The sequence below is a fragment of the Mustela nivalis genome (genome assembly GCF_964662115.1).
Source record: "Mustela nivalis genome assembly, chromosome: 15".
Taxonomy (NCBI): Eukaryota; Metazoa; Chordata; class Mammalia; order Carnivora; family Mustelidae; genus Mustela; species Mustela nivalis.
Genome location: NC_139034.1, coordinates 7,843,354 through 7,870,606, shown reverse-complemented (window position 1 = coordinate 7,870,606; position 27,253 = coordinate 7,843,354). Strand labels below are relative to the sequence as shown.

The 27,253-nt window shown below is 35.8% G+C and overlaps 1 protein-coding gene across 7 annotated transcripts in view; it reads left to right on the top strand.

Annotated features, from left to right (window-relative positions):
* The window catches only part of MTMR6 (myotubularin related protein 6), an 821,484-nt gene extending 800,668 nt beyond the window's left edge, over positions 1-20,816 (top strand). For 2 of the 7 annotated variants that reach the window (XM_082700193.1, XM_082700192.1), the window contains exons 3-15: positions 234-396; positions 1,879-2,036; positions 2,554-2,682; positions 5,784-5,918; positions 6,562-6,675; positions 8,050-8,182; positions 9,378-9,487; positions 9,900-10,025; positions 12,924-12,973; positions 13,393-13,593; positions 15,514-15,645; positions 15,731-15,857; positions 18,546-20,816. In XM_082700193.1, the coding sequence (XP_082556319.1) occupies positions 234-396; positions 1,879-2,036; positions 2,554-2,682; positions 5,784-5,918; positions 6,562-6,675; positions 8,050-8,182; positions 9,378-9,487; positions 9,900-10,025; positions 12,924-12,973; positions 13,393-13,593; positions 15,514-15,645; positions 15,731-15,857; positions 18,546-18,806 (1,839 nt within the window). In that variant the 3' untranslated portion in view covers positions 18,807-20,816. The remainder of the gene's footprint in view (positions 1-233; positions 397-1,878; positions 2,037-2,553; positions 2,683-5,783; positions 5,919-6,561; positions 6,676-8,049; positions 8,183-9,377; positions 9,488-9,899; positions 10,026-12,923; positions 12,974-13,392; positions 13,594-15,513; positions 15,646-15,730; positions 15,858-18,545) is intronic. The other 5 variants (XM_082700195.1, XM_082700194.1, XM_082700198.1 and 2 more) reach the window with 3 other exon arrangements.
* Positions 20,817-27,253: the final 6,437 nt, after the last annotated feature.

Here is a 27,253-nt window from a genome sequence, read left to right as displayed (position 1 = left end):
GAAGTAGAGAGGTTACAGAGGTATGTGGGAGATGTAGTTCTCAGGGTTTGATGATATACTGAGTATGTGGAGTGATGGACAAAGAGTCAGAGAGCATAGTTCTGGCTTAGGCATTCAGTCACAAGTTTTGAGTACTTTGTTTGAAGAGGGCATTTAACATGCATGTGCTCTGGAAGAGAATACGATATTTAGCCCTTTTTTATGATGATGATCATGTTTTTTTCATGTTGTAGATATTGCACCACCATATTGCCTTAGTAGAGAAACTAGCTTTGACTACTTCTGGATGCCCACTTGTGATTCAGTGCAAGAACTTCAGGATTGTGCATTTCATTGTTCCCAGAGAAAGAGATTGCCATGATATTTACAATTCTTTGCTACAACTATCAAAACAAGGTACTGTTTTTAGAGACCAAAGCTTACTTAATTTTGAGATGGATTATCTAAGATACGTAATATGCCATTGTTACTTTATAATTGAAGTTACCCTTAAGTTCTTGTGTACTCTATTCCAAAAAATTTGGCTTGGAAATAATTAGATGCTTCTGCTCTAAATTTTTAGAATGATTTCCAAAGAAGGGGTAAGAGTAAGGAAAAAAGTTAAGCATTTAGAGTATAGATTGTTTTTTTTAAAGATTTTATTTATTTATTTGACAGACAGAAGTCCCAAGTGGGTAGAGAGGCAGGTAGAAGAGAGAGGGGTGAAAGCAGGCTCCCTGCTGAGCAGAGAGCCTGATGTGGGGCTCAGTCCCAGGATCCTGGGATCATGACCTGAGCTGAAGGCAGAGGCTTTAACCCACTGAACCACCAGGTACCCTTAGAATACAGATTTTAAAAACTATTGATTTATATTACTGTTTTTAAAGTTTGTCGGTGGCCAACGGTGCAGCTCTCCCCACCCCCCACCCCCCAAGTGGGTATCCACAACCATGGGGAATAACTTGGGAACTGATTGTTAAATGAAAAGGAAGGTCAAGCTCCTCTGGTAGCACTGGGACCAATGAATTGAATTGGAGTGGAGCATAAGAGAGATGACCAGAGGGAAAAGAGAGGGTGAATCCTACTTCAGGAAGTAGGTAGTAGGAGGAATGAGAAGAGTGTAGGCCAGAGAAAGGAATCCTGTCACTATGCCTTTGGGATCTGGAGGGCCCCCCCCCCCCCAACATGAGTTGAATTATGTAGATCTCTCCAGGAGACATAGCACACTGGTTACTGAATGTTACTTTGTTGTTGAACACATGGACTGCAGTGATCTAGGAGAGAAGGGTAGTGTCTAGGAGCAGGGGTCTGCACACCCTTCTCTCCTAATACATAAAGCCTGTAGCATTTACGCATTGTCCCAAGTTAAGCCAGATCTTAGAGTAAAGATGGTTCTGTCACTTTAGGGGCTTAATATTATTCAGGACTAAGTGCTCTCTGAAGCTTTGTGCAACCATTGCCACTGTCCTATAGGAATGTATATGCAAGTTCATGTTCTATAGGCCACCTCTAGTTTTTTATCTCAGCATTTAGTATTTCCATTTTATGTATCATTTGGGAAGTGTGGTGGGTGAGACATACCTGCGTCTGTGTCATTAAAATTATACTTTTAGAAAAAAGAAGTATTACATTAGAGTATTTGATATAAAATTATTGTTTACTAGCTTTTGCTGATTATATAAATTGAATCTCAGTTTAATGTGTATGCCTTTAGATATGATCCTTTGAATTGAAGGACAGAGAAAATAAATTGAGTCCAGATATGTTCGGGTATTAGTTATCTCTTTGAAATTTTTAAAGAAAAATATTTAAAAAAAAAAAAAGAAAAATTACTGTTATTTATAGAGTTTTAAGTCTTAGAAGTTGCATCATAACATTTATGTATTTTGTATACGATAGCAAAATACGAAGATCTCTATGCATTCTCTTACAATCCCAAACAAAATGATTCGAAACGACTACAAGGTTGGGAGCTCATTGATCTTGCTGAGGAATATAAGAGGATGGGAGTGCCAAATTCAAACTGGCAGCTGTCTGATGCCAACCGAGAATACAAGGTAACTCAGCAACATTTTTGTTTGTTTTTATTTAAATTCCAGTTAGTTAACATACAGTGTGATACTAGTTTCAGGTGTACAGTATAGTGATTCTACACTTACATATAACACCCAGTGCACTCCTTAATCCCCATCACCTATTTCCCCCATCCCACACCCACCTCCCTTCTGGTAACCAGTTTGTTGTTTATGGTTAAGAGTCTGTTTCTTGGTTTGCCACACTCTCCCATTTTCCCCCTTTACTCATCTGTTTTGTTTCTTAAATTCCACATAATGAGTGAAATCATATGGTATTTGTTTTTCTCTGACTGACTTATTTCAACTTAGCAACCTTTGGAGAAATTCAGAACATGTTAGTACCAAGATGGAGAGTGTCATAGTAGTGTAGTAAGTTGTCTATATATTGCTATGTACTGTTCTTGCATTTAATAAGTCTTAAAGTTTTTTAAAGGTGATTTTTAACCTCATAGTTTTTGAACTGTGTGTAGAATGGATATGTTTTATTTGATTTTTACAGATTTGTGAAACTTATCCCAGAGAACTTTATGTTCCCCGAATAGCAAGCAAACCAATAATTGTTGGTAGTTCCAAATTCCGGAGCAAGGGAAGATTCCCAGTTCTTTCCTATTATCATCACAATAAAGAGGTAAGAAAAGAAGATATTTTTTCTTTTTTCTTTTTCTTTTTCTTTTTTTTTTTTACAAATGTGGCATAACCCCTCTTCAGGTTTAAGTGTCCAAATGAACACTCATTTTTACATAGGAAGGTCATTATTATAATGTTGCTGATAGAGAAGTGTTGGCTTTTCTCTTGATTACGTTTTTGAAATTTTAAAATTACCCTGATGTATAGAAACTTTAATACTTTTCATCTTCCTTTTCTCCTCCACCCTCCTTCAGCCTTTCCTTTCTTTTAGTAGGGACTTGAAAATAATGAGATGAGTGAACAGATAGGTTCTTCTTTCCTGTGGTTCTCTTGATCCTGCTTATATTTGGGAAGAGAAGATAGCTTTGACAAACCAACTATTGAGAAAAAGAAGAGAGCCAAGGGTATTTCAGGCTCACAATTTTTATAGAAAGCACTTCTAATCAGAAGGATTTTGCGGTACGAAGAGGTGGAGGAGACATCTTTATACTGAGATGCTGTAATAGGGATTGCTCATTACAGCAAAATTTTCCTTTGTAGCTTGGAACAGTAGGTACTATGTGTTAGATGCTTTATATGCAAGAAGTCCCATGATAATTTTATAAGGTAGGCTCTGCTGATTACCTATAACTTCCAACCTGTAAAGAGATGGTAAATCACTTTTCCTATATCAACAGCCAGCCAGTTGTGGAGTTTAGTTCTGACTCCCAATGCTTGTGACCTGATTTTTTTCTCAGGAAGCTTTTCAAATCTTTTCTCCCCAGTGTTCTGAAATTTCACAGTGAAGTCCTTGGTGTGTTTTTTTTAAATTCTATCTAGAAACTCACTTTTGGGAAATTACTTCTCTATTTCTGTGGTAACTTTCTCTCTTCTGTTACTTTTCTTTGTAATTGTGTTTTGTGTGTGTGTGAGTTGGCAAGTGGGCTTTTGTAAACCTCCGTTTTTCTTAATTTTCTCTATTTTCCATCTCTTTGTAGTTTTTAGAAGATTTCCTTGACTTTGTTTCCAGTCTACCCCCTTTTTTTTTTTAATTTTTTTTTTAAGATTTTATTTATTTATTTGAGAGAGACCACAAGTAGGCAGAGAGGCAGGCAGAGAGAGAGGAGGAAGCAGGCTCCCTGCAGAGCAGAGAGAGCCTGATGCGGGGCTCGATCCCAGGACCCTGGGACCATGACCCAAGCCAAAGGCGGAGGCTTTAACCCACTGAGCCACCCAGGCGTCCTATCCACCTCTTTATTTTTGCTATTCCATTTTTAAAAATCTAAGCTCTCCTTCCTATTTTCTGAACTTTTTAGACATTTTTCTATTCTTGGCTATGATGACTGGGTTCTCTGAAGATGTTAAGGGTATTTTTAAAAGAATTCTTTTGCTCCCCACATTAGTTGTCTGTTGCTCAGAGTTCCTTTTTTCTGTTTATTTTGTTTTTTGTTGTTGTTGTTGTTTTTCATGTCTTGCAAGTGTCTGATTCTTGGCTAGGCTCTTGTACTTAAAAAGTGAAGTACCACAAGCTTTTTAGAAGTTTGTGTGCAGGAGTGATCTCTATCTTTGGATTCTTTCTGTTGTTAATTTTCATCCCAATATGTGTGTTAGTTCTTTCTAGGATTCAAGTGTGGGAAGGTGGATGGGAGGATTTCACAATTTGTTTTGTAGGCTTTACTTCATCCTCTTGTTTTTGGGGGGGTGGGGGCTGGTATAGAGCTTTGCTCCTACCTACATCTGTGCATATTGTCTAGAGTCTTCAGGTTAATCCTTTTCATAGAGTAAACTTTGTGTTCAGGGCAAGCGAAGATCTGGGAGCCTTAACCAGTCGCTATATGGATATTCAACCAATTCTATTTTCAGTTATACTCCAGATCAGGCTTTTAGAGGTACCAAATCCTAAGCCTTTCTGGGATTTAGCTGCTCAAAATGCTTATTATTATTGACTCCTAACAACTTGACAACTTTCTCTGTTCTGGTAAATTGATCATTACTAACTTCTCAATCTGTTTTCATGTCCTGAAATTTTGTTAACATCTCTATTTTTCTCTCCTTTATCATTCTCTTTGACCTTTTAATTTTATATATTTTAGATGTCCCAATTAGAACTTTAGTTGGCTTTTAGAAGGGAGCCAGAGGTAAAAAGTAAAATTTTAAACAGAAATTCCTAATCTGTTCTTCATAAAAAAGTCATAGAGAATGATGACTGGTTATGGCCTCTGTTTGACACACCCATGTTTGTATACCTTGTTTATTGGAAAGCTAGGCTGAAAACAGATAGTCAATGCCTAACTTAACAAATGAGAAAGTATGTCTGAAAAGAATTTTATATTTTATATTTCATTTTCTTCTATTTTATTTAATTCACATAGTTTTATTTTATGTGTGAATTTAAAATGTGTGAATTTATGTATACTTTTTTTTCCCCTTAATGATACTATGGTTGGAATGATGGGCTATGGTTAAGTTGGAGTTGGTATGGATGAGATTGGAGAAAAAGTATATGGGTCTAAATCTGCTAATCTCTTTTTAAGACTTGGAACAAGAGTAAATATCTAATCCACCATTCACTACTTCTCTAATAGATATTTTTGTCCTCTTAGATTTATATTTTAACACAAACTTGAATTAAAGTTCATTTTTCTCATTTTATATAAAGATTGCTGATTCCTAAATAGAGATCTGAAGACTTTTGGAATATAAAAGCTCAAATGTTACTACTTTAAAAAATCCTGTTCTACCTTTATTGATTAATCCCTTACTTGAACTTGAGTTGAAAGTGTCTTGTAATCTGGAGCATAGCATGCAAGTATCTTAGTAGGATACATGATAGAGAATTGATGAAGTGTTGCTTCTTAGGACTTAAGATTTTTTTCATCAAACTACCTAAGGAGGCATTTCACTTTTTCAGAAGAGAATATTGGGAAAACTTATGTAACATCAAGATGTTCACATAGTGTTGAATTAAAATAGGATTTCAAAGTTAATGTCTTCGAATTGTCCTGCCAACTTTTAAACAGATTACACATTTGATTTGAACTTTTGTTTTTCTTTTAAGCGTTTTTTAAAGACATGTTTTAGACATCTTTGGATAATCTGTTGTTTTCTGTCCTTTAAAATTAGGCTGCCATTTGTCGATGTAGTCAACCACTATCAGGATTCAGTGCCAGGTGCCTGGAGGATGAACATTTGCTTCAAGCCATTAGTAAAGCCAATCCAGTCAATCGCTATATGTATGTCATGGATACCAGGCCCAAAGTATGTGTCTTGAATATAGTACAGTCTGTTAATTTAATTATCTTTGTTACTTTAATTAATGAGAGTTGATCAGTTTGTCCATATTTAACCTGTCTGAATCCCAGTTTTAAATTAACTGAGGCTAATGACACTGAGGAAGGCAGTCTTTAAAAGAATACCAACTTAGGAGACCTGTTTCCCAGATGGTGATATCTTATGTCTTCTGATTTATGTATAAATGTAGAAAAACAGATTTTTATGTTGGGAACTCTTGATCGTGTGGAAGTCTTATATTATTGTGAAGAAATAATAAATAGTGTGTTGTGAAAAATTAGAAAATCTTTCTAATTTTTTCAGTAGAATTTTTAATTGTCAGAACACTTCATGTTAAAATAATGGGCGTTAACTTGAAATATTCAAGAAAATAAGGAAAATAGTGAGTTAGAAAACATTGAACTAGAGAGTTTTAAATAGTGAACAGGAAATAGTTGTTCTGTTAGGCATCTGTAATGTTAGGTTCAATTTTTGTCATTGAGACAAATGTCAGAATCCCCTTTTCTTTTTATAAACACCGTTAAGCCACTAATTCATATAGGATCCTGAAACTAAAGTAATTAAAATCTTCAATGGTAATAGCTAACATTACTTTTAATTTTTATTATAGCATCGAATGCAGAGCTGGTGGGCTACACAAAAGGACATTGGCAGAATTATAGTGAGGATTTCTTCAAAAATCTGGAATGATGAGAAAATAAGAGAAAGCGATGAGAAAAAGCGAGTGAGCAATATAGAGCACAATTCTAGGCAGCTTTGTTGAAAGGAATGGTAGCTATTTTAGAAGTTATTCTCATCATTATTCATTCTCACAAAAGATAATGGAGGAAACAAGATGAGATTAACTTGAGTAAATTAAGAAGTATTAAAAACTAGAATTTGATAATTTTTTATCTTGTTAATAAGAAAAGACTTTCGTAGAAGTCAAGAATGTTGGTGATATCTCTTGTAAGACAAATTTTATTTTTCTTCCTTTTTTAATCTGGTGGATTCAATGGTCAGAATTACTTTTAGGTGATAATAGATATAAAAGCTGGTTATAATACAAGTTTCTGAATATGAAGCCTGAGGATGATCTGTTTCCCAGGACCTAGTACCTCTTATCTGTATAATTGCCTTCTACACAGAAAACAGGCCTTTCTTAGATTGCTTGGTTTATACTGTTTAAACTTCAGCTTAACTAGTAATAAGGCGGAAGCATTTTAATATCTAACTCTCACCTTAGTCATCATAGGTGCTGAATAACCAGTGAGTCAGTAGGTAGAGTTGAACTTCCTTGTTACCAACCTGGGCCCCCATCTACTGAATGAAAAGCTACTTTGTCTTCCAATTTAGATTTTGTTTCATCCAAGTTCATAAGAATATTTTGTAAACTGTAATAATATACAATATGAAATCCAAGTCTGAAAAAATTAAACATACCAAATCTTAATGAGCCTCTGATAGCATTTGATCTAGTGACCTACAGGCAGTCTGTTTTCTCCTTAGAGACCAATTTTAGCCCAGTTCTTGGAGGTGTATCAAGCTAGGGGGTTATATGCCATGGTATATATTGTGTGGGCCTCCAGTAATTTTTAATATGGAGGAGGCTCTCAGATAATCTGACGTGTATTTCAGATCTGATTTTTCAGGATCCCTGTGGCTCTCTGAATGATCATGTGTTCCCCAGGCTTGCTCTGAAATGAATCTAATAGGTTCATTCAGTAACAGGAAACTTCCCAGCTTGGCTCATCTCTGAATCATTTAGGATTCAGATGAGAGATACTTCTTTCTTTTTTAAATTTCGAAATATTACAAACATGCGGAAAACTGAGTAAAAACATAAGTGAATTAGTTTCATAAATTATATGTGGGGGAACTTCTTGTCTGACCTTTCCATTATATAGCAATCATGTTGTTACTTTATATAAAGTGTCCTTTTTTACTCTTAATAACATATGTGACACTTTTGCTTATTAAAAAAATGGTAACATATTCAGTTCAGAGTTCTTTAAACTCTGCTAAAATGTAGTTTGTTTAGTATTTTCATGATTTTTGGTAAACTAGGTTAAGTGATAAAAGCAATTTGTCTCTAAAGTTCTAAAACTTTATATTTTAGCTGAATGCAATGGCCAACAGAGCAGCTGGAAAAGGTTATGAAAATGAAGACAACTATTCTAACATTAGATTTCAGTTTGTTGGAATTGAAAATATTCATGTCATGCGGTCCAGCCTTCAAAAATTATTGGAAGGTATGATTATTTTTTGCCTTTGAGGCAACTTTGTCTAATCGAAATAAAATGTTAGCACATTATAAAATTTAAAATGATGTAATTTAAAATTTCCCTATATGCACATTCAAAAAAGTAAAAAAAAAAAGGAAATTAATATTAATAATATATTTTACATAATGTATTAAAACATGTTAACATATAATCAGTATAAAAAATCAGTAATGACACATTAGTTTTTTTCCTTTAAGTCTTAAAAGATTGATGAGTACGTATTTTACACTGTTAAACCACATCTCAGTTTATACCACCCATGTGTCAGTTTGGGGAGTGGCTACTGTATTAGACAGGACAGTTCTAATGGTTCTGCAAAAAAAAAATGGTCACTATTAGATAAATATGCTTGCTTAGTGTGTACAGTGAAGATTAGTTGAAAATAACGCTTCGTTTAAGTATTAAAATATCTTTCCAGTTGTGGTGTGGAGTTTTAACAATTAAAATATCAGACTTTTAAATACTTTGAACTCCAAATTTTTTTTAAAAAAAGATTGGAACTTTTCTTTTTTTCTTTTAAAGATTTTATTTATTTATTTACTTGTCAGAAGAGAGAGAGAAAGGGGCATCTGGGTGGCTCAGTGGGTTAAAGCCTCTGCCTTTGCCTCAGGCCATGGTCTCAGGGTCCTGGGATCGAGCCCCACATCGGGCTCTCTCTGCTCAGCAGGGAGCCTGCTTCCTCCTCTCTCTCTCTGCCTGCCTCACTGCCTACTTGTGATCTCTGTCTGTCAAATAAATAAATAAAATCTTTAAAAAAAAATCTTAAAAAAAAAAAAAGAAGAAGAAGAGAGAGAGGGAGCGCACAAGCAGGCAGAGTGGCAGGCAGAGGCAGAGAGAGAAGCAGGCTCCATGCCGAGCAAGGAGCCTGATATGGGACTGATGTAAATCCCAGGATCTCGGGATTATGATCTGAGCCAAAGGCAGAGTCTTAGCCGTCTGAGCCACCCAGGTGTCCTGAGAGATTGGAGCTTTTTTTAAGCACAAGGAATGACAAAAAATGTACCTGAAAAATCCAATATTGAGGTCCTAATAGCATCTTTTCATTTATACAGTCTCTTTTTTTATTTTGTCCTCTTCCTCCCAATTTACTCAAAGAGAACTTGAATAGGAGAAGTGGAGACGCTAGCCTCATTCTAATGAAATGTTTTTTTCCCCTTCATAGTCAATGGTACCAAAGGGCTTTCTGTCAGTGATTTCTACTCTGGTTTGGAGAGCTCAGGATGGCTTCGCCATATCAAAGCTGTTATGGACGCTGCAATCTTCTTAGCCAAAGTAACTCTTCGTTGTTCATATTTTGTTTGGGGATTTATAATTGTTAGGAAGGAATGGATTTATTCTCTTGGCTGCTGGTGCTGGTACCCTTTCCAGTCAGAGAACTTTTATGTTTTACCTCTTTAATGAGGCTTACTTTAATTTGAGTTTTAAAAGATCACATAGCACTTCATGTAAGGACTTAAAAAGAAATCACCAGACACTTGGAAACAACAATTTTGGTTTTGTTTTTTGTTTTTTTGTGTGTTTTGTCTTGTTCTTTGGAAATTATGCTGTGACAGCATTATCATTACAGTCCTTGCTCTTCTGTTTAATGCAATACTTGCTAGTGTAGTTTTTGAATAAGTAGAATTTAACTGATGTACCAGAAATGTATTCTGCTGTAATCTAAGTATGTGATCTTTCTTTTCAGGCAATAATGATTGAAAATGCAAGTGTGTTGGTACATTGTTCTGATGGTTGGGATAGGACTTCCCAGGTTTGTTCCCTTGGCTCTCTTTTACTGGATTCCTACTACAGAACAATCAAAGGATTCATGGTAAGGAGTGATTTGGCTAGACCAGTGATTCTCAAATAGGAGTGATTTTTGTCCTCCCAGGAGACATTTGGCAATGTTAGGAGACAGTTTTGGTTGTTACAAAGAGAAGAGTGCAACTGGCACTTAGCTGGTAGGGGCCGGGATGCTGCTAATGTTCTGTACGACAGAGGTTAGCCCCCGTAGCAAAGACCTAACTGTCCCAAAGTGTGTGTAGTAGCTGTGGTTGAACAATCTTGAGTTGGACTGATTTCCATTTGTGCCATCTGTTTGACAGCAAGTTTTAAATTTAAAAGTTTTTTTTCTAAAATGTTATAGTAGAAATATTCAGTATTTTCTCCTTCACTTTTATCCGACAAATGTGAATGATGTAAAACAAGGCACAAATAAGCGTACTTAAAAATCATGTTCTAGAGCATACTTTCTGTTTAAAATGCCTTCATTCGTTAATTGTAATTACACATTAGGAAGCATGTTTTATATCCGAAGATTAAATTTCTCGTTGAATAGATTTTCTGCTTTGTGAAGCTAAAACCCTGCCTCCTGTTTTTTGTTTGTCTTTTGACACATGATCAGATTAACTTATGTTTTCAAAATTTACATCTTAATTCATGGCAACTAAAGTAAGCGAAGAGATGGTAGAAAGTTTTCATTGGTTTAGAATAATGAAATGCAGTGCCATCTTACAGCAGGGCAAGGTTTAACATCACCAGATCCCTTTCAGCACCATTGGCACTAACATACTGAGTCTGGGACAGGCTGAATGGAAGTGCCACTAATAAAATTGTGTGCAGCTTACCGAAAGAGTGTAAAATGAGGAATACTTTCTCTGCCATGTTTGGCTTTAATTGCTTGCTAGATATTCAAATGAAATCATGTAATAAATGCCCAGGGATGATGTGAGAGCTTCCCAGGCAAAAGGAACAGTGAGAACCAAAGCATAGCTCCTTAGGCTGAATGCAGGTGATGTGTGATGGCTGGAGTTCAGGGTGTTAGAATGGGACACTTGGGAGCAGAAGGATATGGTGGTATGAAGGCTTCAGTAAGAGAAGACTGGAATTTGGCCTTTAACCTTTTCGGGTAGTGAGAGCCATTAAAGTATTTTAAATAGAGGAAACAGAAACTTACTTGGATCTGCTTTGTAAAAAGACAGCTTGGTGTTCTAGGTGGAGGGTAGTAGAAATGGAGGCTGGGACACCAGTGTAGAAACTGGTAAGATAACTCAGGAGAGAAAAGAGGGCCAGGAGTAAGGCCATACCACGTGAATGCAAAAGGTATATAGGTTCAACCTCCAGGGATGTTGAGAAAGTAGAATCAGTAAGAATTATTTCTGGTTTGGATATGGAAAAGAGAGGAGGCCTCTTCCAGGATGAATTAACATCTCTGGACTCAGTTGCTAGGATGGGTGGGCATTCTCTTACTCCCTACCGAGAGAAGCAGAAGTCTAAATGCAGTGAGAAAGATACTGAGTTGAGTTTTAGAGGTAGGTGTGTGGAGGACAGGCAGAGAGCCCACAGTAAAATCTGGAGCTCCAAGCCTGAAGACCACTTGCCTGTGGTCCAAGCCTGAAGACCACAGGTGTGGAAGTGGCAGAGCTAGGATTTGAGCCCATGCAACATGGTTCCAGATAACTGTATCTTTCCCTATCATTATATCGCCTCTGGAAAGATTTACAACAAGGAGAAGCTAAAGGTGGCTGTTTTTTTAAATCCCTGGCAGTGAGTACTACCTCCCTTGCTCCTTTGGGGTGACTTTCTCTGTCTTCATTTTGTCCAGTGGGAATTTAACCTCCCTGTCCAGAGTGTGCACAGTTGAAAGTAAAGATCATGTTGCCTCTCGGTGCATCTTTGATGAGTCTTCTCTCCCCTTAGTTGTGGACTTTGTCCTGTCAGTCTTCCGGCCGATTTCTGGGTATTTAGGATGATTTGAGAATTACCTATTTGTGTTCAGCTGACAAGACCACCCTAGGATCCACCTACTCTGCTGCCATCTAGGTTTCCCCCCAAAGGTGGCAGTTTTGACACTGTAAAGAGTGTACTTGGTGATTATATAATGAAATTATGAGATATGATAAATACTAAGAAGATATGTTGTATAAATTAGACTGAAAAAAATTAGAAGCCTATTACTTCAGTAGAGCTGTGACAGAGAAAATAGATAAAGATAGTCCATTCAAGGGACGCCTGGGTGGCTCAGTTGGTTAAGCAGCTGCCTTCGGCTCAGGTCATGATCCAGAGTCCCACATCGGGCTCCTTGCTCGGCAGGGAGCCTGCTTCTCCCTCTGACTCTGCCTTCCACTCTGTCTGCCTGTGCTCGCTCTCGCTCACTCTCTCTCTGACAAATAAATAAATAAAATCTTTAAAAAAAAAAAAAAAAAAGATAGTCCATTCAAGAGGTTAGATATCACCATCTGAATTTGAATATACACTTTTTATTGGTGTTTTTATCATTCTTTTTCTGGTAAGTACTGTGTAAGTAATGTACAAGTAAGCCAAAAGGTTTAAAGCATACACCCCAGTCTACCACCCACAGCTAACTGTTAACATTCTGATTTACATTTTCTTAGCCTTCTTCTATGCAGATACCATCATTAGACATACAGAAATGTAAACGTGTTAGCACTTTATAACATGTAGTTTGCACTTAAAATGTAATAAATACAACCTAAATTATTTAAGTCAAAGAACTACTGTATTTCTTTTAAGTGTCATTTCTACCCTTTGTTATACCAATCTCTAATCCAGGTTCTTGCTATCTTTTGCCTGTAATTACACAAAAGTTTGTTTTGTTTGCAGCCATAAGTTAAAAGTGTAAATGCTGTTAAGATAATAGGACTCAATCCATTTTAAACAGAAGAAATTGAAAGTAGTTGTAAAATGGATTTTGCTTTTTCTCATTAAGGTTTTAATAGAAAAGGATTGGATCTCTTTTGGACATAAGTTTTCAGAGAGGTGAGTCATAGTTTTACATTTATATATTTTGTAAAACCGTTTTAGAGTGCCAAAATATTTCTGTTCTTCATGAACTTGCGTAGGTGAGCGTGCTATTGTTTGTTTGTTTGTTTTTGTATGAAAACTGATTCAATTTTTTTCTGTGATTTCTTTCAATTCTCAGACCTTTGTTAATTTTTGTGGCAGTTTATTACCTTCCTTTTTGTCTGGATTGTGGTACTTAGAAGGTAGTAGACCCCTTAAAGTTGTGGTTGAAAAACTCATAGATTTAAATTGTTTCAAATAAAAACATTATGCTTTTTTTATGATAGTAGATACTGAGTTTTAGGTTCGTGTGTGTGTGTTTAAATTTGACAATACCTGAATAATTGACTTCTTTCAGAGGCATTTTTAAAAGCTTGTACTTTCTGGGGGGCTAGGTGTGGCCATTTGGATGGTGACCCAAAGGAAGTCTCACCGGTGTTTACTCAGTTCTTGGAGTGTGTGTGGCATTTGACCGAACAGTTCCCACAAGCCTTTGAATTCAATGAAGAGTTTCTTCTTCAGATCCATGAACATATTCATTCATGCCAGTTTGGAAACTTCCTTGGAAATTGTCAGAAGGAAAGAGAAGAGCTCAAGTAAGATAGTTTGCATAAAATGGGCTCTTTTTTTCCTACTTGGTTGAAGTCTAACATAAATCATAGTGGAATATAATAAAATATCTTAACAGTATATAACAGAACTTAATTTTATTGTGAAGATTTTATTGTCTGGTATTTCTGAAGCTAAGTACCCTCTATCCCTCATATCCTGAGGTTAATAGTAAAAACACGTTTTAAAAATTTGTTTTGAAATGAAGCGTACATACTGAAAAGTGATATGGCGTAAGTGTGAAGCTTAGTAAATCTGAAATTCATCCATCTATGTAACCAGCACCCAGAACAAGAAACCTTATCAACACCCTGGAAACCACCATCCTACTCCTTTCTATTCTGCATATATATTTAGAACAGAAAAATCTTAACATTATTTCATTTCGTAGAAAGTATTGGTCACTAAGCTTTAAGGTTTGGTAAAGGATTTAAAAACTGTTGGTTTTAAGGTAAAATGAGGCCTTATAGTTTTCCTCACATTTCTAAGCAGATAATTCTTTGGGGAAAATAGATCTATGTTGGCTGTAGTGTGTCTGTCCCTGAGTTGGGTCGCATACCTCTTCTTTCCTAACCAGTCTTGGTAATAGAGGTTTCTGGCTAAATTTTGATGCAAGGGAAATGTGGGGTAAAGCTGTGAGAAGTGATTAAATATAAATTTTTTTTAGGTTGGGTTTCTGAGTTTAGATTTCTTAAAAGTCAATAAAGAGCAGTTAGAGATTCTTGAATGTCCAAGTGACATATTAGAGAAGCTAAATCTGGTAGTAGTTTGAAGACAGCGACATATTCTCAACTCTCAGCAGAGTTGAAGGCAGAACTGAGAGCACTTGGAAGATTCTAAAGATGTGTAAAGGGAATTACAATTGGAACAAGAGTATGACAGAGGTGAACAAATCCAAGAGCATTCAGACTTTAGCTCTGTGCTATAGTAAATCACAGTAGTGTATCATAATTAGGACCAGAGGACTCTTTTTCTTTTTCTTTTTTTAAGTTTATTTAAGTGGGCAGAGAGGCAGGCAAAGAGAGAGGAGGAAGCAGGTTCCCTGTTGAGTAGAAACCCTGATGCGGGGCTCGATCCCAGGACCCTGGGATCATGACCTGAGCCAAAGGCAGAGGCTTTAACCCACTGAGCCATCCAGGCGTCCCAGACCAGAGGACTGTTAAGAGTACAGAGCTCTTTTAGGAATAACTCGTCTCAGTCTGGGCCACACATCCTCTTCTAAAGGAAGATGATAATAAAAGCACTTATTTCCTAGTGGTTTTTCTCTTAAGAACTTATTTATTGGTCATCTTAGGGGTCATAGAAAAATGATCAAACTCCATTTTTCCCCGTAATCCTATCTATTTTATGTTTATTTGGTAAATATACTATCTAAACCATTCTACCCTTTATCCACTTACTTCACTTACTCTTAAGAGTTGCAGTATGATTGGCATCTTTTTACTGTTGAATAACATTCTGATTTTTCCTAATTCCCTTTTTGCTACTCTCTCACGCTTAAATTTATCCCTGCTTTAATAATACATGTTACTACAACCCAGATATAGGGCTAAGAGAATGAGGCCAAAGAGTGATACCCGCGTCTGCTCTGTATACATGTGTATGGTGATTTGAAATAGGTATAAGAGACCATGTTTATGAAACTGTGAGTTGAAAGGAATCTATTAATGTGTATACTTGTGAGAGAATGGTAGACCTGTGTTATATTCAGAGAGACATGGTTTTATTTATTTCATCCTTATAAGTGAAAGGAGTAAAGGGAGAATACACAATTCAGAGCCAAGGTGAGGTTAGGTTGCAAAGAGAAGGAAAAATTAAAACTTAAATCTTGGGAAACAATTGCCTGATTTATAAAAATAAATATTAGCATCTGTGGAAAAGATCTTTGTTTTTCTCATTACATTAAGGTTAAAGGAAAAGACTTACTCCCTGTGGCCATTTCTCCTGGATGACCAAAAGAAGTACTTAAATCCTCTCTACAGTTCTAAATCTCCGAAATTTTCAGTTTTGGAGCCAAATACAGTATCTTTCAATTTTAAGTAAGTTGGCATCATTGAGGTATTTATACTTGATTTTTCTCAAACACAATTTATTGAGTTGTTGTTTTTTGTTTTTGTCATAAAGGTTTTGGAGAAACATGTACCACCAATTTGATCGAACATTGCATCCTAGACAGTCCGTGTTTAATATAATTATGGATATGGATGAGCAAAATAAACAGTTAGAGAAAGACATTAAAGACTTGGAATCTGTAAGTATTCTGAAGCGTCTAATGTAATATACTTGGAATATTAAATTAGTGTATTTCCTATGTTCTCTGTGTAAATTTGTATATATAGAAACCTCCTAAGTACATGACTGTTTCAAAATCAGATCTCCTCTGCTTTCAGGTTAGTTTGAATTGCTTTCCCTGAATTTTAGCATTGAAGTATTCGAAGTACAGTCGACCCTTGAACAACATAGGTTTGAAATGCACGGGTCCACTTACAAGTGGATTTTTTTCGATAGAGTACAGTACTATAAATGTACTTATTTTCTCTTGTGATTTTCTTAGTAACGTTTTTTTCTCTCACTTACTTTATTGTGAGAATACAGTATTAACACATACAACTTAAAAATGTGTGTCAATTGACTGTTTATGCTATTGGTAAGGTTTCCAGTCAACAGTAGACTATTAGTAGTTATATTTTGGGGGCATCAAAAGTTATATGTGGATTTTTTATTGCATGAGGGGGTTGATTCCTCCAACCCCTGTGTTGTTCAGGGGCCAACTGTATAGAGAAAAGTAGAGATATGAACATAATAAATACCGGGGAATCTACCACTAGCTTTGTAAGATTTTAACATTTATCATACTCGCTTTAGATCTTTCATGTTTTTGTTCTAAGAAATGAAATATATTTGAAGAAATTTACCCCTCTGTAGCCCTCCCCATCTACTTTGGGCTGAATTTGTTGTTAATTATTCCCGTGCATATTTTTCTACTTCTACTATATATGTTTTTACCCACAATTTATAATACTATTTTATGTGATTTGAAATATTTTTATTTTATATTGAAGTTCAAAGGAATATATTTTTATAAGGTATAAAAGAGCAGCTGATTATGAATGGCCATGTACCCCTCACCCAGCTTACAGAACTGTTTTGAAACTATATAAAGATGGTTATACTGTCATGCTTCATTTTATCCATATTGTTTTGAAATTTATCCCTGTTGATACATAGAGCTTTAACTCATGTGTTTTATTAATAACTACTATATAAAATTCTCTTATATGCATATATCACAGTCTGTTCAGCCTCTACAGAACATTTAACTGGTTTTCAGTTTTGGATTTCCATAATAACAAAGGAAGTTGAATGACTTTTCAATATTTATGGGCCATTTCATTTTTCCTGTTCTCTGAATGGCCTATTCAAACCTCCACTCATTTTTCTGTTGGTATATTTGCCTTTTCCTTATTGATCTGTAAAAGTTCTTTACTTTACAGTAAAGTACCAGATATTAATTCTCTGTTAGATATATATATATAGATACATATAGATATATATCTAAATATATATCACTAGTGGTTTTGTTCAGTTTGTTCTCGTCTTTTCCATTTTATGTATGGTATGTTTTGTATAGATGTTATGAATTTTATTATTTATTTATTTATTTATTTATTTATTTTAAGATTTTATTTATTTATTTGACAGACAGAGATTACAAGTAAGCAGAGAGGCAGGCAGAGAGAGAGGAGGAAGCAGGCTCCCTGCTGAGCAGAGAGCCTGATTCAGGACTCGATCCCAGGACGCTGGGATCATGACCTGAGGCGAAGGCAGAGGCTTTAACCCACTGAGCCACCCAGGCGCCATAGATGTTATGAATTTTAATGCAGTCAGATTGATCAGTCTTTTTGTTTTATACCTTCTTTTGTATCTTGTTTAAAAAGTTTCTCTCCACAGTAAGACTTTCTTGTAATTTTTTTCTCTGTCATCACATATAAACAAAAAGGATCAGTGAGTACGTACTTTAAAAATCCTAGACAGTTGGATAACTCACTGTCGTGTCTGCCTGTCAGGCGGGGCTGTTCCTTAGTCATCTCTTGCATAAGAAGGTAATTAATGATTGCATGAGGAAACGATAGGAGGGTTGTATAAAAAGAGAGGCAGATCTAAGACATAGGTAAATATAAGCAGAGTGACCAGAAATCAGTCCAGGGATTTGGAGAGCATGATACTCTGCCAAAGAATACTTTTTAAAATCTTAGATTCTGTTTGAAAAAAAATTCTGTTGGGACACCTGGGTGGCTCAGTCAGTTGAGTGTCCAACTCTAGGTTTCGAATCAGGTCATGATCTCACAGTTGTGAAATAAATCCCGGAGTTGGGCTCTGCGCTCAGTGGGGAGTCTGCTTGAGATTCTCCCTCTTCCTCTCCCTCTGCCCCTCCCCTGCTCTCCTGCTCTCAAAAATATGTAAATAAATCTTAAAAAAAAAAATTAAAAATATTTTAAAATTCTGTTGTGTTCTAAAGCTGGTTATGTTCACCTAACAAATCATTGTAAGAAAACCATGTAAGAAAGTTCTTCAGATAAGTAAGTATGTGTTTGCTATATTATACAATTATGATTCAGGGTGAAGTCTTATATACCTTTCTTTTATTATAAAATACTGTCTTTTTATACTTCCTAGGTAATCTGTGCCTTTTTTAAATATCAAGACTTAATGATCTTTTGCAGTCAAGCATAATAACCATTTTCCACTGTAAAAGTTGTAAACTATTAGGATTCTCAACCATCTTACTCTTCTGCAGTAGACTTTATTTCTTGAGATTTAACTTTGTATTCATAAAGAGAGAACATTTACAAAAGCATGGTTTCTTCTTTCATCTAAGCTATGTTGAACATGTAGTGTGTGGAATTAGTAATTGTTTTCAAATTTGGATTTGTTCTAGAAAATTAAGCAATGTAAAAAGAAGCAAACAGATGGAATTCTCACCAAGGAGTTACTGCATTCAGTTCATCCTGAATCACCTACCCTCAAAACTTCCTTGTGTTTCAAGGAGCAAACTCTGTTGCCTGTGAATCACGCTCTTCGAACTATAGAGGGCAGCAACCCAGCAGATAATCGTTACAGGGAATATGCTGAAGAGTTCTCCAAGTCGGAACCTGGTGTGGTTAGCTTGGAGTATGGTGTGGCCAGAATGACCTGTTAGATCCGCAGAGCCAGAATGACCTGTTAGATCCGCAGAGTATTTTCTGGACTGACTGTAATGCAAGACGTGGATTCTTGTTAGAATGATCTGTGCACGTGACCAAAAGGAATTTGTCAAGTAATGATCTTAGAGCTTTATAGTTGAAGAAAGGATAATAACTGCTCTTATGAGAGAAATAAGTCAGTTTAATTGCATTTCCAGCAGAGAATGACTTTCAGTTCTTTAAGAAATGAGTGGTGGTGGCGGATTCATTCAAAACACAATTTGCACTGTATACTAGTGAATTGACATTTCTGTATGACTTATATGTTAAAATTACAGCCAAACATGAATAGCCTTCCTTAACTATAATTGTCAGGAAATGAAACTCGACAAAATTCTCCCTTACTTAATAATTGACATGGCATGTACTTTTGATTATATAACTCTGTAACTATGGGTATTTACATATTTTGCCTATTAGTAATGTTAACGTTGAAGTGCCATGAAAAATACTTTAAGAAAGCCTTAAAATCTCGGTTTATTCTTTACCCTTAAGTTTTATAGCTAAGAGCAGGTTTTGGTTTTTTGGGTTTTTTTCTTTTGGTTAATTTCGAAAGAATTGCAATGTCGTTACTACGGGGGCTGCATGCTACAACACTCCTGTGGAAACAGATGTGCATGTACATTGTTAAGTTCATGGTCAGCTCCTCCCACGTCCATATTCAAAATTAACGAAACTGAAGGTTTTATTCTGATTACAGTTTATGCAGTACTACCTTTGATAACATTATTTACAACTTAGATTATTGATATTTTGAATATGTATAAACATATTTGAGTATCTTTTATGTATGGATTACTGCATCCTTTTAATTCTTACTTGGTGGCTTCAGTTGGCTTTATTCTTTGGATAACAGTGTAACTTTAAAAAGCTAAGGCTCTAAAACTGTTCTTAGAAGAAATGAAGAATGTGTGTGTATACACACACACATACTGTTTTATCTTTCAGTGAGTTGCTCTTCCTAGAACAAACTCCGTTCCCCCCAAATTTGGGGGTTAAAAAAGGGAAGTACTGATAGTTTAGATTTTGCTTGGTTGCATGAATTTTAAAGCAGCCATTTCTATGTGGAACATTTTTTTTTTCTCCGTTAACATAGGAATAAAAAAGGAAAATTAAGAATAGCCTAGTACAAAGTTAATGTTTAGCAAAAACAACTTAAATGCTAGGAAAAGTTTCATTTTGCCATGTTAAATTAACTGTTCTGTGTGCTAGTAACATATCTTTAAATGACCAAAAAAAATAATAATAAGGCAAAAAAAAAAAAAAAAAACAACAATTCACATGCAATTGATGGTATCACCCAGCTGGCTTTAAAATTGAAGGTTTAAGTAACATGACTGGCAAGAGGTATGATTCAGGAGTAGTAGGAAACCTGGGTAGAATCCCTAATGCTTCTTTTTACTGTACTTATATCTATTATATTAGTTTTGAGCATAAATATCTTTTTCAAATGGAAAAAAAGCTTTATTGTATGAGAACTTAACTAATCTGTTTATTTTTCCAATGCTTTTGTGTAATGTATTATGTAATAAGAAAAATACTTCTTTTTAAACAGTAACAGAAATGTACCATAAAATATAGTTTGTGATTTAGCCAAGCCTATTTCCATACTTAAGCACTGGGACAGGAATCTTAATCTTTGTGACCACAAAGGGAAACTTTTGTGCCTTGTTACTTGGTTCTAGTTACTGATTATGGTTTTAGAATCTTCCATGGCAGACTTCTTATATTCAAGTGTTTTTTTTGTTGTTGTTTAGTATCTTCAACTTCAGGCATATACATGTGTGTTTATGTGCTCACACATGGACTGAGAAGTCAGTTAACATCTTAAGTGACCTACGGGGTATATGTTGGCAAAAAGCGGATTATGTATATGTCTTAGAAAAATTTACATTCAGTGTATTTGGGAATGTATAGCATGTAAATTATTACATATTATTTAAAGGTAATTAAATGTTCATATTTTACTTTGGATGTTTTTCTTTTAAAAAAAAAAAACAACAAACAGGATCAAGTTGTGATTGGTTTTTTCTTTCCTCACTTAGGCAAATGGACCTGTACATTATACTAATCATAACACTATAAGGTTTAAGCAAGTCATTTTCCAAAAGGTTGACAATGTTGATAAGTAACAATGTATAAAAATAATTTCCAAAATATTAAAATAGGCATAGTGGGCTAAAAGGTACAGCAGATATAGTTGATAATGGAAGGCAGTGTCCGGTGAATATATACATGTAATTCAAGGTAAAATGTAGATCGGGAGATAAACATGATGAAGAAAATGACTTTCAGGAAAGAGTTTATATGGAAGTGGTTTTGAAAGGTTAGCTAGGCCAGAAGTAGCTCAGGGAACCCTAACTAAATAAAGATGGAGGGAAGTCTATTTTGTTGTTGTTAAAATTCTCTTTACTTGGTAGAGTAGCAGGGCAGGGGGTTAGTATCAGGGAACCCCTCCTTTTTTCTTTGAAGACTTTTTTTTTTTTAAGAGAAGTTTTAAGTTCACCACAAAATTGAGGTAAGGTCCAGAAATTTCTTATATACCCCACCAGAGTAGTACATTTGTTAAAATTGATGAACCTGCACTAACACATCATATTCACCCCAAGTCCATAGTTTACCTTAGGGTTCAATTCTTGTTAATGTATATTCTGTGGGTTTTGGACACTGTGTAATGACCTTTATAGTATCATACAGGGTATTTTTCATGGCCCAAAAATCCACTGTTCACTGCCTATTAATCCCACCCTATCCTCAAGCCCCTGGCAACCACTGATCTTTATATTGTCTCCATAGTTTTACCATTTCTAGAGTGTCACATAGTAGGGATCATATAGTGTATGGCCTTTCAGATCAATGTCTTTTACTTAATAGATGCATATCAGGTTCTGTTTTTTCATGTCCTGATAGCTCATTCATTTTTTAGTACTGAGTAATATTCCAACGTCTGGATGTACATTGCATTGTCTGGATAAATAGTTTGTTCATTCACCTATTGTCGGACACCTGGCTTGCTTCCAAGTTACAGCAATTGTGAATAAAGTTGGCTTTAAATATCTGTGTGCAGGTTTTTGTGTGGATAAAATTTTTGGCTCCTCTGGGTAGATACCAAGGAGTGTAATCACTGGGTTGTATGTAGTAAGAGCATGTTCAATTTGTAAGAAACTGCCACACTGTCTTCCAAAGTGGTTGCTCCATTTCCCACAAGCAGTGAATGAGAGAGTTCCTGTTGTTCTACATCCTCACCAGTGCTCAGTGTTGCCAGCATTCTGCATTTTGTTCACTCAAATAGCCTTTTTGGACCTCTTTTTTTTTTTTTCCCCAGGTCAGTTTGAGAGTACTGAAAAATTTTCAGTTGGCCTTCTAAGTTGGATGAAATTCTGTTAATTTGCAAAACTATTGAAAGCAGTTACAGGCTTGGTAGAGTAGTGGTATTGATCCATTTTTATTGGCCAAGTTTTAGCTATTTTGTTGGCATTTTCATGCCGTAGTTCCAGATGGCATTAACATGTTTTGGTTAGTTAAAATGTAGAACCTATTTTTTAAAAATACATATCTATAAGCTTTAGAAATCTGGCTCTAGAAAAAGACTAACTGTAATCTAAAATCACTGAATATCTGAAGAACAGCATATATACCATACTACTTGTCTTCTAAGAAAATAAAACACTAATTTCTTCTGTTTGTATAAACACATTAGTGCTACTTTAGTTATTTCTAAGGAAGTAAAATACCCTTTGCACAGCAACTTTTGTAAAATAGTAGAATGGGTAACAGAAAGCAACTTCCAGAAGCGTTTGCATTTAACAATATTTTGGAGATTCTGTTGCAGAAGGTAGAAGAATCACACTCTAAACCACCTACCCCAATCAGTAAGCGTCCCTCTTGTTCTTAAAGGAAATGCACAATTACTCCTGTATGAAGAACAGTAGCTTGGGGGCATCAAACTTACAAAACAGCTACACAACAGGGGTAAGAAATAAACCTTTGTTTTAGGCCACTAAGAGTCTGGGTTCTTTATTACTGTAGCATAACCTAGTTCATCCTGAATGATGAAATCATTAGCATACCTAAGAAGTTAATAATCATCTGATTTCATCTAAAATCCAGTCTTTCATGAACTCTAGATGGCCTTTTCCTTATTTTTGCACTCCTATCCAGTTAAGGTCCTGTAACTTGTAGCTTTTGAGGCTCTTCTTTGTTTATGGCTGCATAATACTTCATTGTATAGATTCTTTATTAGTTACTTCAAGTCATTCCTATTTTTTTAACTTTTTATTATGCAAATGTCCAAAAGTTCAAAAACAAGAGTAGTATAATGAACTTTCATGTATCTCTCTAGAACCAATTATTCATGGCAGTTTGCTAATCACATTTGATTGATACTCCACCATTTTTTGTTATTAGCATATATTCAAACAGGTTTCAGACATGACATTTTACCCAAATAGTTCAAAATGTGTGTGTGGGTAGATAGATAGATTATAGATAGATAGGAAGGTATGGTAAATACTGTTGGTTGATGGATAAAACATCAACATATTTTTTATTTTTCATATATTTAAGGCCATTTGAACTTCTCTGTGAATTGTGTGTTCATGTCTTTTGCCCATTTTATTTCTGAACAGGTTCTATTTTGTCTTAAGAGTTTTCTATATTTTAGGGAGACTCTCTATGGTATAATGTGCCAAATATATTCTTGTTTGTCATTTGCTTCTGGTGCTTTTTGCCATGAAAGATAATTTTTTTTTTTAGACTTTATTTACTTATTTGACAGAGATCACAAGTAGGCAGAGAGACAGGCAGAGAAAGAAGGGAAAGCAGGCTCCTTGCAGAGCAGAGAGCCTGACGCAGGGCTTGAACCCAGGACCCTGAGATCATGACCTGAGCCGAAGGCAGAGGCTTAACCCATTGAGCCACCCAGGCACCCCAAAAGAAAGCTTTATATTTTGGAGGTGGAATTCTATTAATCTTACGTTGCTTCTTGTTTTGAGTTATAGTTAGACTTTCTAATTTTAATCTATAAAAGAATTCACCTATGTGTTTTTTAGTTTTTACTTATGGGGTTTCCCAACCCCCCCCCCACCTGCCTCCATTTCACTCTGATTGATTTGGAGTTTGTTCTGGTATATACAAACAAATAGGAATCCAAATTTATCTTTTCTCACCTGGTTATCTGGTTGTTTCATTCATTTATTAGTAAATTCATCTTGTCAGTGATGTGAGACATTGTGTTTATGTACTTCTGAATTCTCTTCCTTAGAATTGGTGTGTCTATTCGTGTACCAGAGCCATACAGTTGTATTTGTCAAGGCTATATGGTAAAGCTAACCCTGCCTTGTCACTTTTCTTTCTCAGGGTTTTCTTCTTATTTTTATTATTTACTTTGAGACGATCTCAACTATTCAGAAAAGTTGCAAGTACAAAAGGAACTTTTTTCCTGAACCCCCTTGATAGTAAAATGCCGACATGTTGCCTTATCCCCTTAGTGGGCACTTGGTGTATTTTCCCTACAGACATTTTCATCTGACCACAATGCAGTCATCAAAACCAGAAAGCTAACCACTGTATAATCCTCAGACCCCCAAATTTTCCAGCTGTTCCCGAAATTATCTTTATTTGAAAAGACAATCCAGCTGTTGAATCCACATGTTGAATTTGGTTCTCCAGTCTCTTTGCTTCTGCAATCAATTCAAACAGTTTCTCAGTGTTTTCTTGAATTTCATGAGTTATTTTGTACTATCAGGTGAAATCAGTTTATTCTGCCACTGGTGATATTCATTATGATCCCCTGATTAAAGTGGTATGTTCCAGGGCACCTGGGTGGCTCAATCCGTTGAGCCCTTGACTCTTAGTTTTGGCTCAGGTCATAATCTCAAGGTTGTGAGCTCAAACCCTACACTGAGCTCCATTCTGGGTTTGGAGTCTGCTTCAGGTTCTTTCTCCCTCTCCCTGCCCTTCCCTGCTTGCTTTCACTCTCGAAAAAAATAAAATCTTAAAAAAAAAAAAATTCTCTCCCTCTGTCCTCCCCCTTTCTCTCTCTAAAAGCAAGCAAGCAAGCAAACAAATAATTTAAAAGAGTGGTATGTCCCAGGTTTCTTCAGTGTAAAATTACTTTTCCTCTTTAAAACTAATTAGTATTTTGTGGGAAAGTATTTTGAGCCTATGTAAACAATCCTTTTTATTATCAGATTTTCAATTTATTCATTTATTTACATTAACATGGACTCATCTTTGGTGTTAGCATTGTCATAATTTCTTATTTCATCGTGTGTACATTTACTGAAACTTTCTATATTTACTGTATCTTTTTACTATGTAGACTTTTTAAATTTAAAATTTGTAAACATTTCTTTTAGTAATTACATATTGGGACTTGTATTCAAGTGGTTCCCTTTCTAGTGATACTATATATAATGCATCCAGTTCATTTTTTACCTTACTGAGGTTTCTGATTTTTGCCTCTATATGTAATAATCCTTGGCTCTCCTTTGTCACTTACATGTCAATCAATGAGCTGATCCTACTCTTCCCTTTCTCTCTCACATCTTCAGCCTTGTTTAGCTGTGTTTTATTTTTCCTTTGTCAGAGCATATTACATTACTGAAATATCCTTCCACCCTTATCCTCAGTTTTGTTGTACTGTACCCTAGAATTTTTCACTAAATATCTTAGATGCTGTTCTTGGAACAGTTGTAGCAGGTGATCCAATGAAGAAGAATGGAAGAATTAGTATATCTTACCAGGTTTCTTAGTTCAAGACCTTCCTCTTCTGCTGCTGTAGTGAAGTAGTTTCTTTAATAAATGTGCCTTTATTGTCTGTCCTCTGATTTATTGATATTATCTTGTCTCAGTAGAAGGCTCATCTTTAGTTGTCTTCTTCTTTCCCAGGATCTCCACCTTTCAGAATGCTTTCTTTCCCCTAGAGGTAGCATCCTCCTAAGATCACAACATATGTTCTAAGCCCCTTCTTTTTGACTCTATAGTTTCAGATATGCTGCCAATATTTCCTCACTTAGAGAGGGACCCTCTGTCTATGGGAATGAACTGTAGTTGGTGTTAACTGTCCCATCTCCACTGAAACCTCATTGGTATTTGGTGTGTACTTCGGAAACTGGAATCAACTCTACTGGTCTGAGATCTTTATGTCCCCCAGTCACATTTAAATTGAAATCTCTAAAATTCTCTTAGTTACGCTGCAAGTGAGGGCCAAGAGGGACTTAATTAATTAGTTCTTCCTGTGGATCTTTACAGTTACATCGATGAGTATGTGGAATTTCTTTTTTTTTTAAATTTTTTATTTCTTATAAACATATAATATATTTTTATCCCCCTGGGTACACGTATGTGAATTGCCAGGTTTACACACTTCACAGCACTCACCATAGCACATACCCTCCCCAATATCCATAACCCTACACCCCTTCTCCCAACCCCCCTCCCCCCAGCAACCCTCAGTTTGTTTTGTGAGATTGAGTCACTTATGGTTTATCTCCCTCCCAATCCCATCTTGTTTCATTTATTCTTCTCCTACCCCCTTAATCCCCCCATGTTGCATCTCCACTTCCTCATATCAGGGAGATCATATGATAGTTGTCTTTCTCTGCTTGACTTATTTCGCTAAGCATGATACCCTCTAGTTCCATCCATGTCATCACAAACGGCAAGATTTCATTTCTTTTGATGGCTGCATAGTATTCCATTGTGTATATATACCACATCTTCTTTATCCATTCCCTAGGTTTTTTCCATAGTTTGGCTATTGTGGACATTGCTGCTATAAACATTCAGGTGCAATGCCCCTTCGGATCACTACGTTTGTATCTTTAGGGTAAATACCCAGTAGTGCTATTGCTGGGTCATAGGGTAGTTCTATTTTCAACATTTTGAGGAACCTCCATGCTGTTTTCCAGAGTGGCTGCACCAGCTTGCATTCCCACCAACAGCGTAGGAGGGTTCCCCTTTCTCCACATCCTCGCCAGCATCTGTCGTTTCCTGACTTGTTAATTTTAGCCATTCTGACTGGTGTGAGGTGATATCTCATTGTGGTTTTGATTTGTATTTCCCTGATGCCGAGTGCTATGGAGCACTTTTTCATGTGTCTGTTGGCCATCTGGATGTCTTCTTTGCAGAAATGTCTGTTCATGTTTTCTGCCCATTTCTTGATTGGATTATTTGTTCTTTGGGTGTTGAGTTTGCTAAGTTCTTTATAGATTTTGGACACCAGCCCTTTATCTGATATGTCGTCTGCAAATATCTTCTCCCATTCTGTCAGTGGTCTTTTGGTTTTGTTAACTGTTTCCTTTGCTGTGCAAAAGCTTTTGATCTTGATGAAATCCCAATAGTTCATTTTTGCCCTTGCTTCCCTTGCCTTTGGCGATGTTCCTAGGAAGATGTTGCTGTG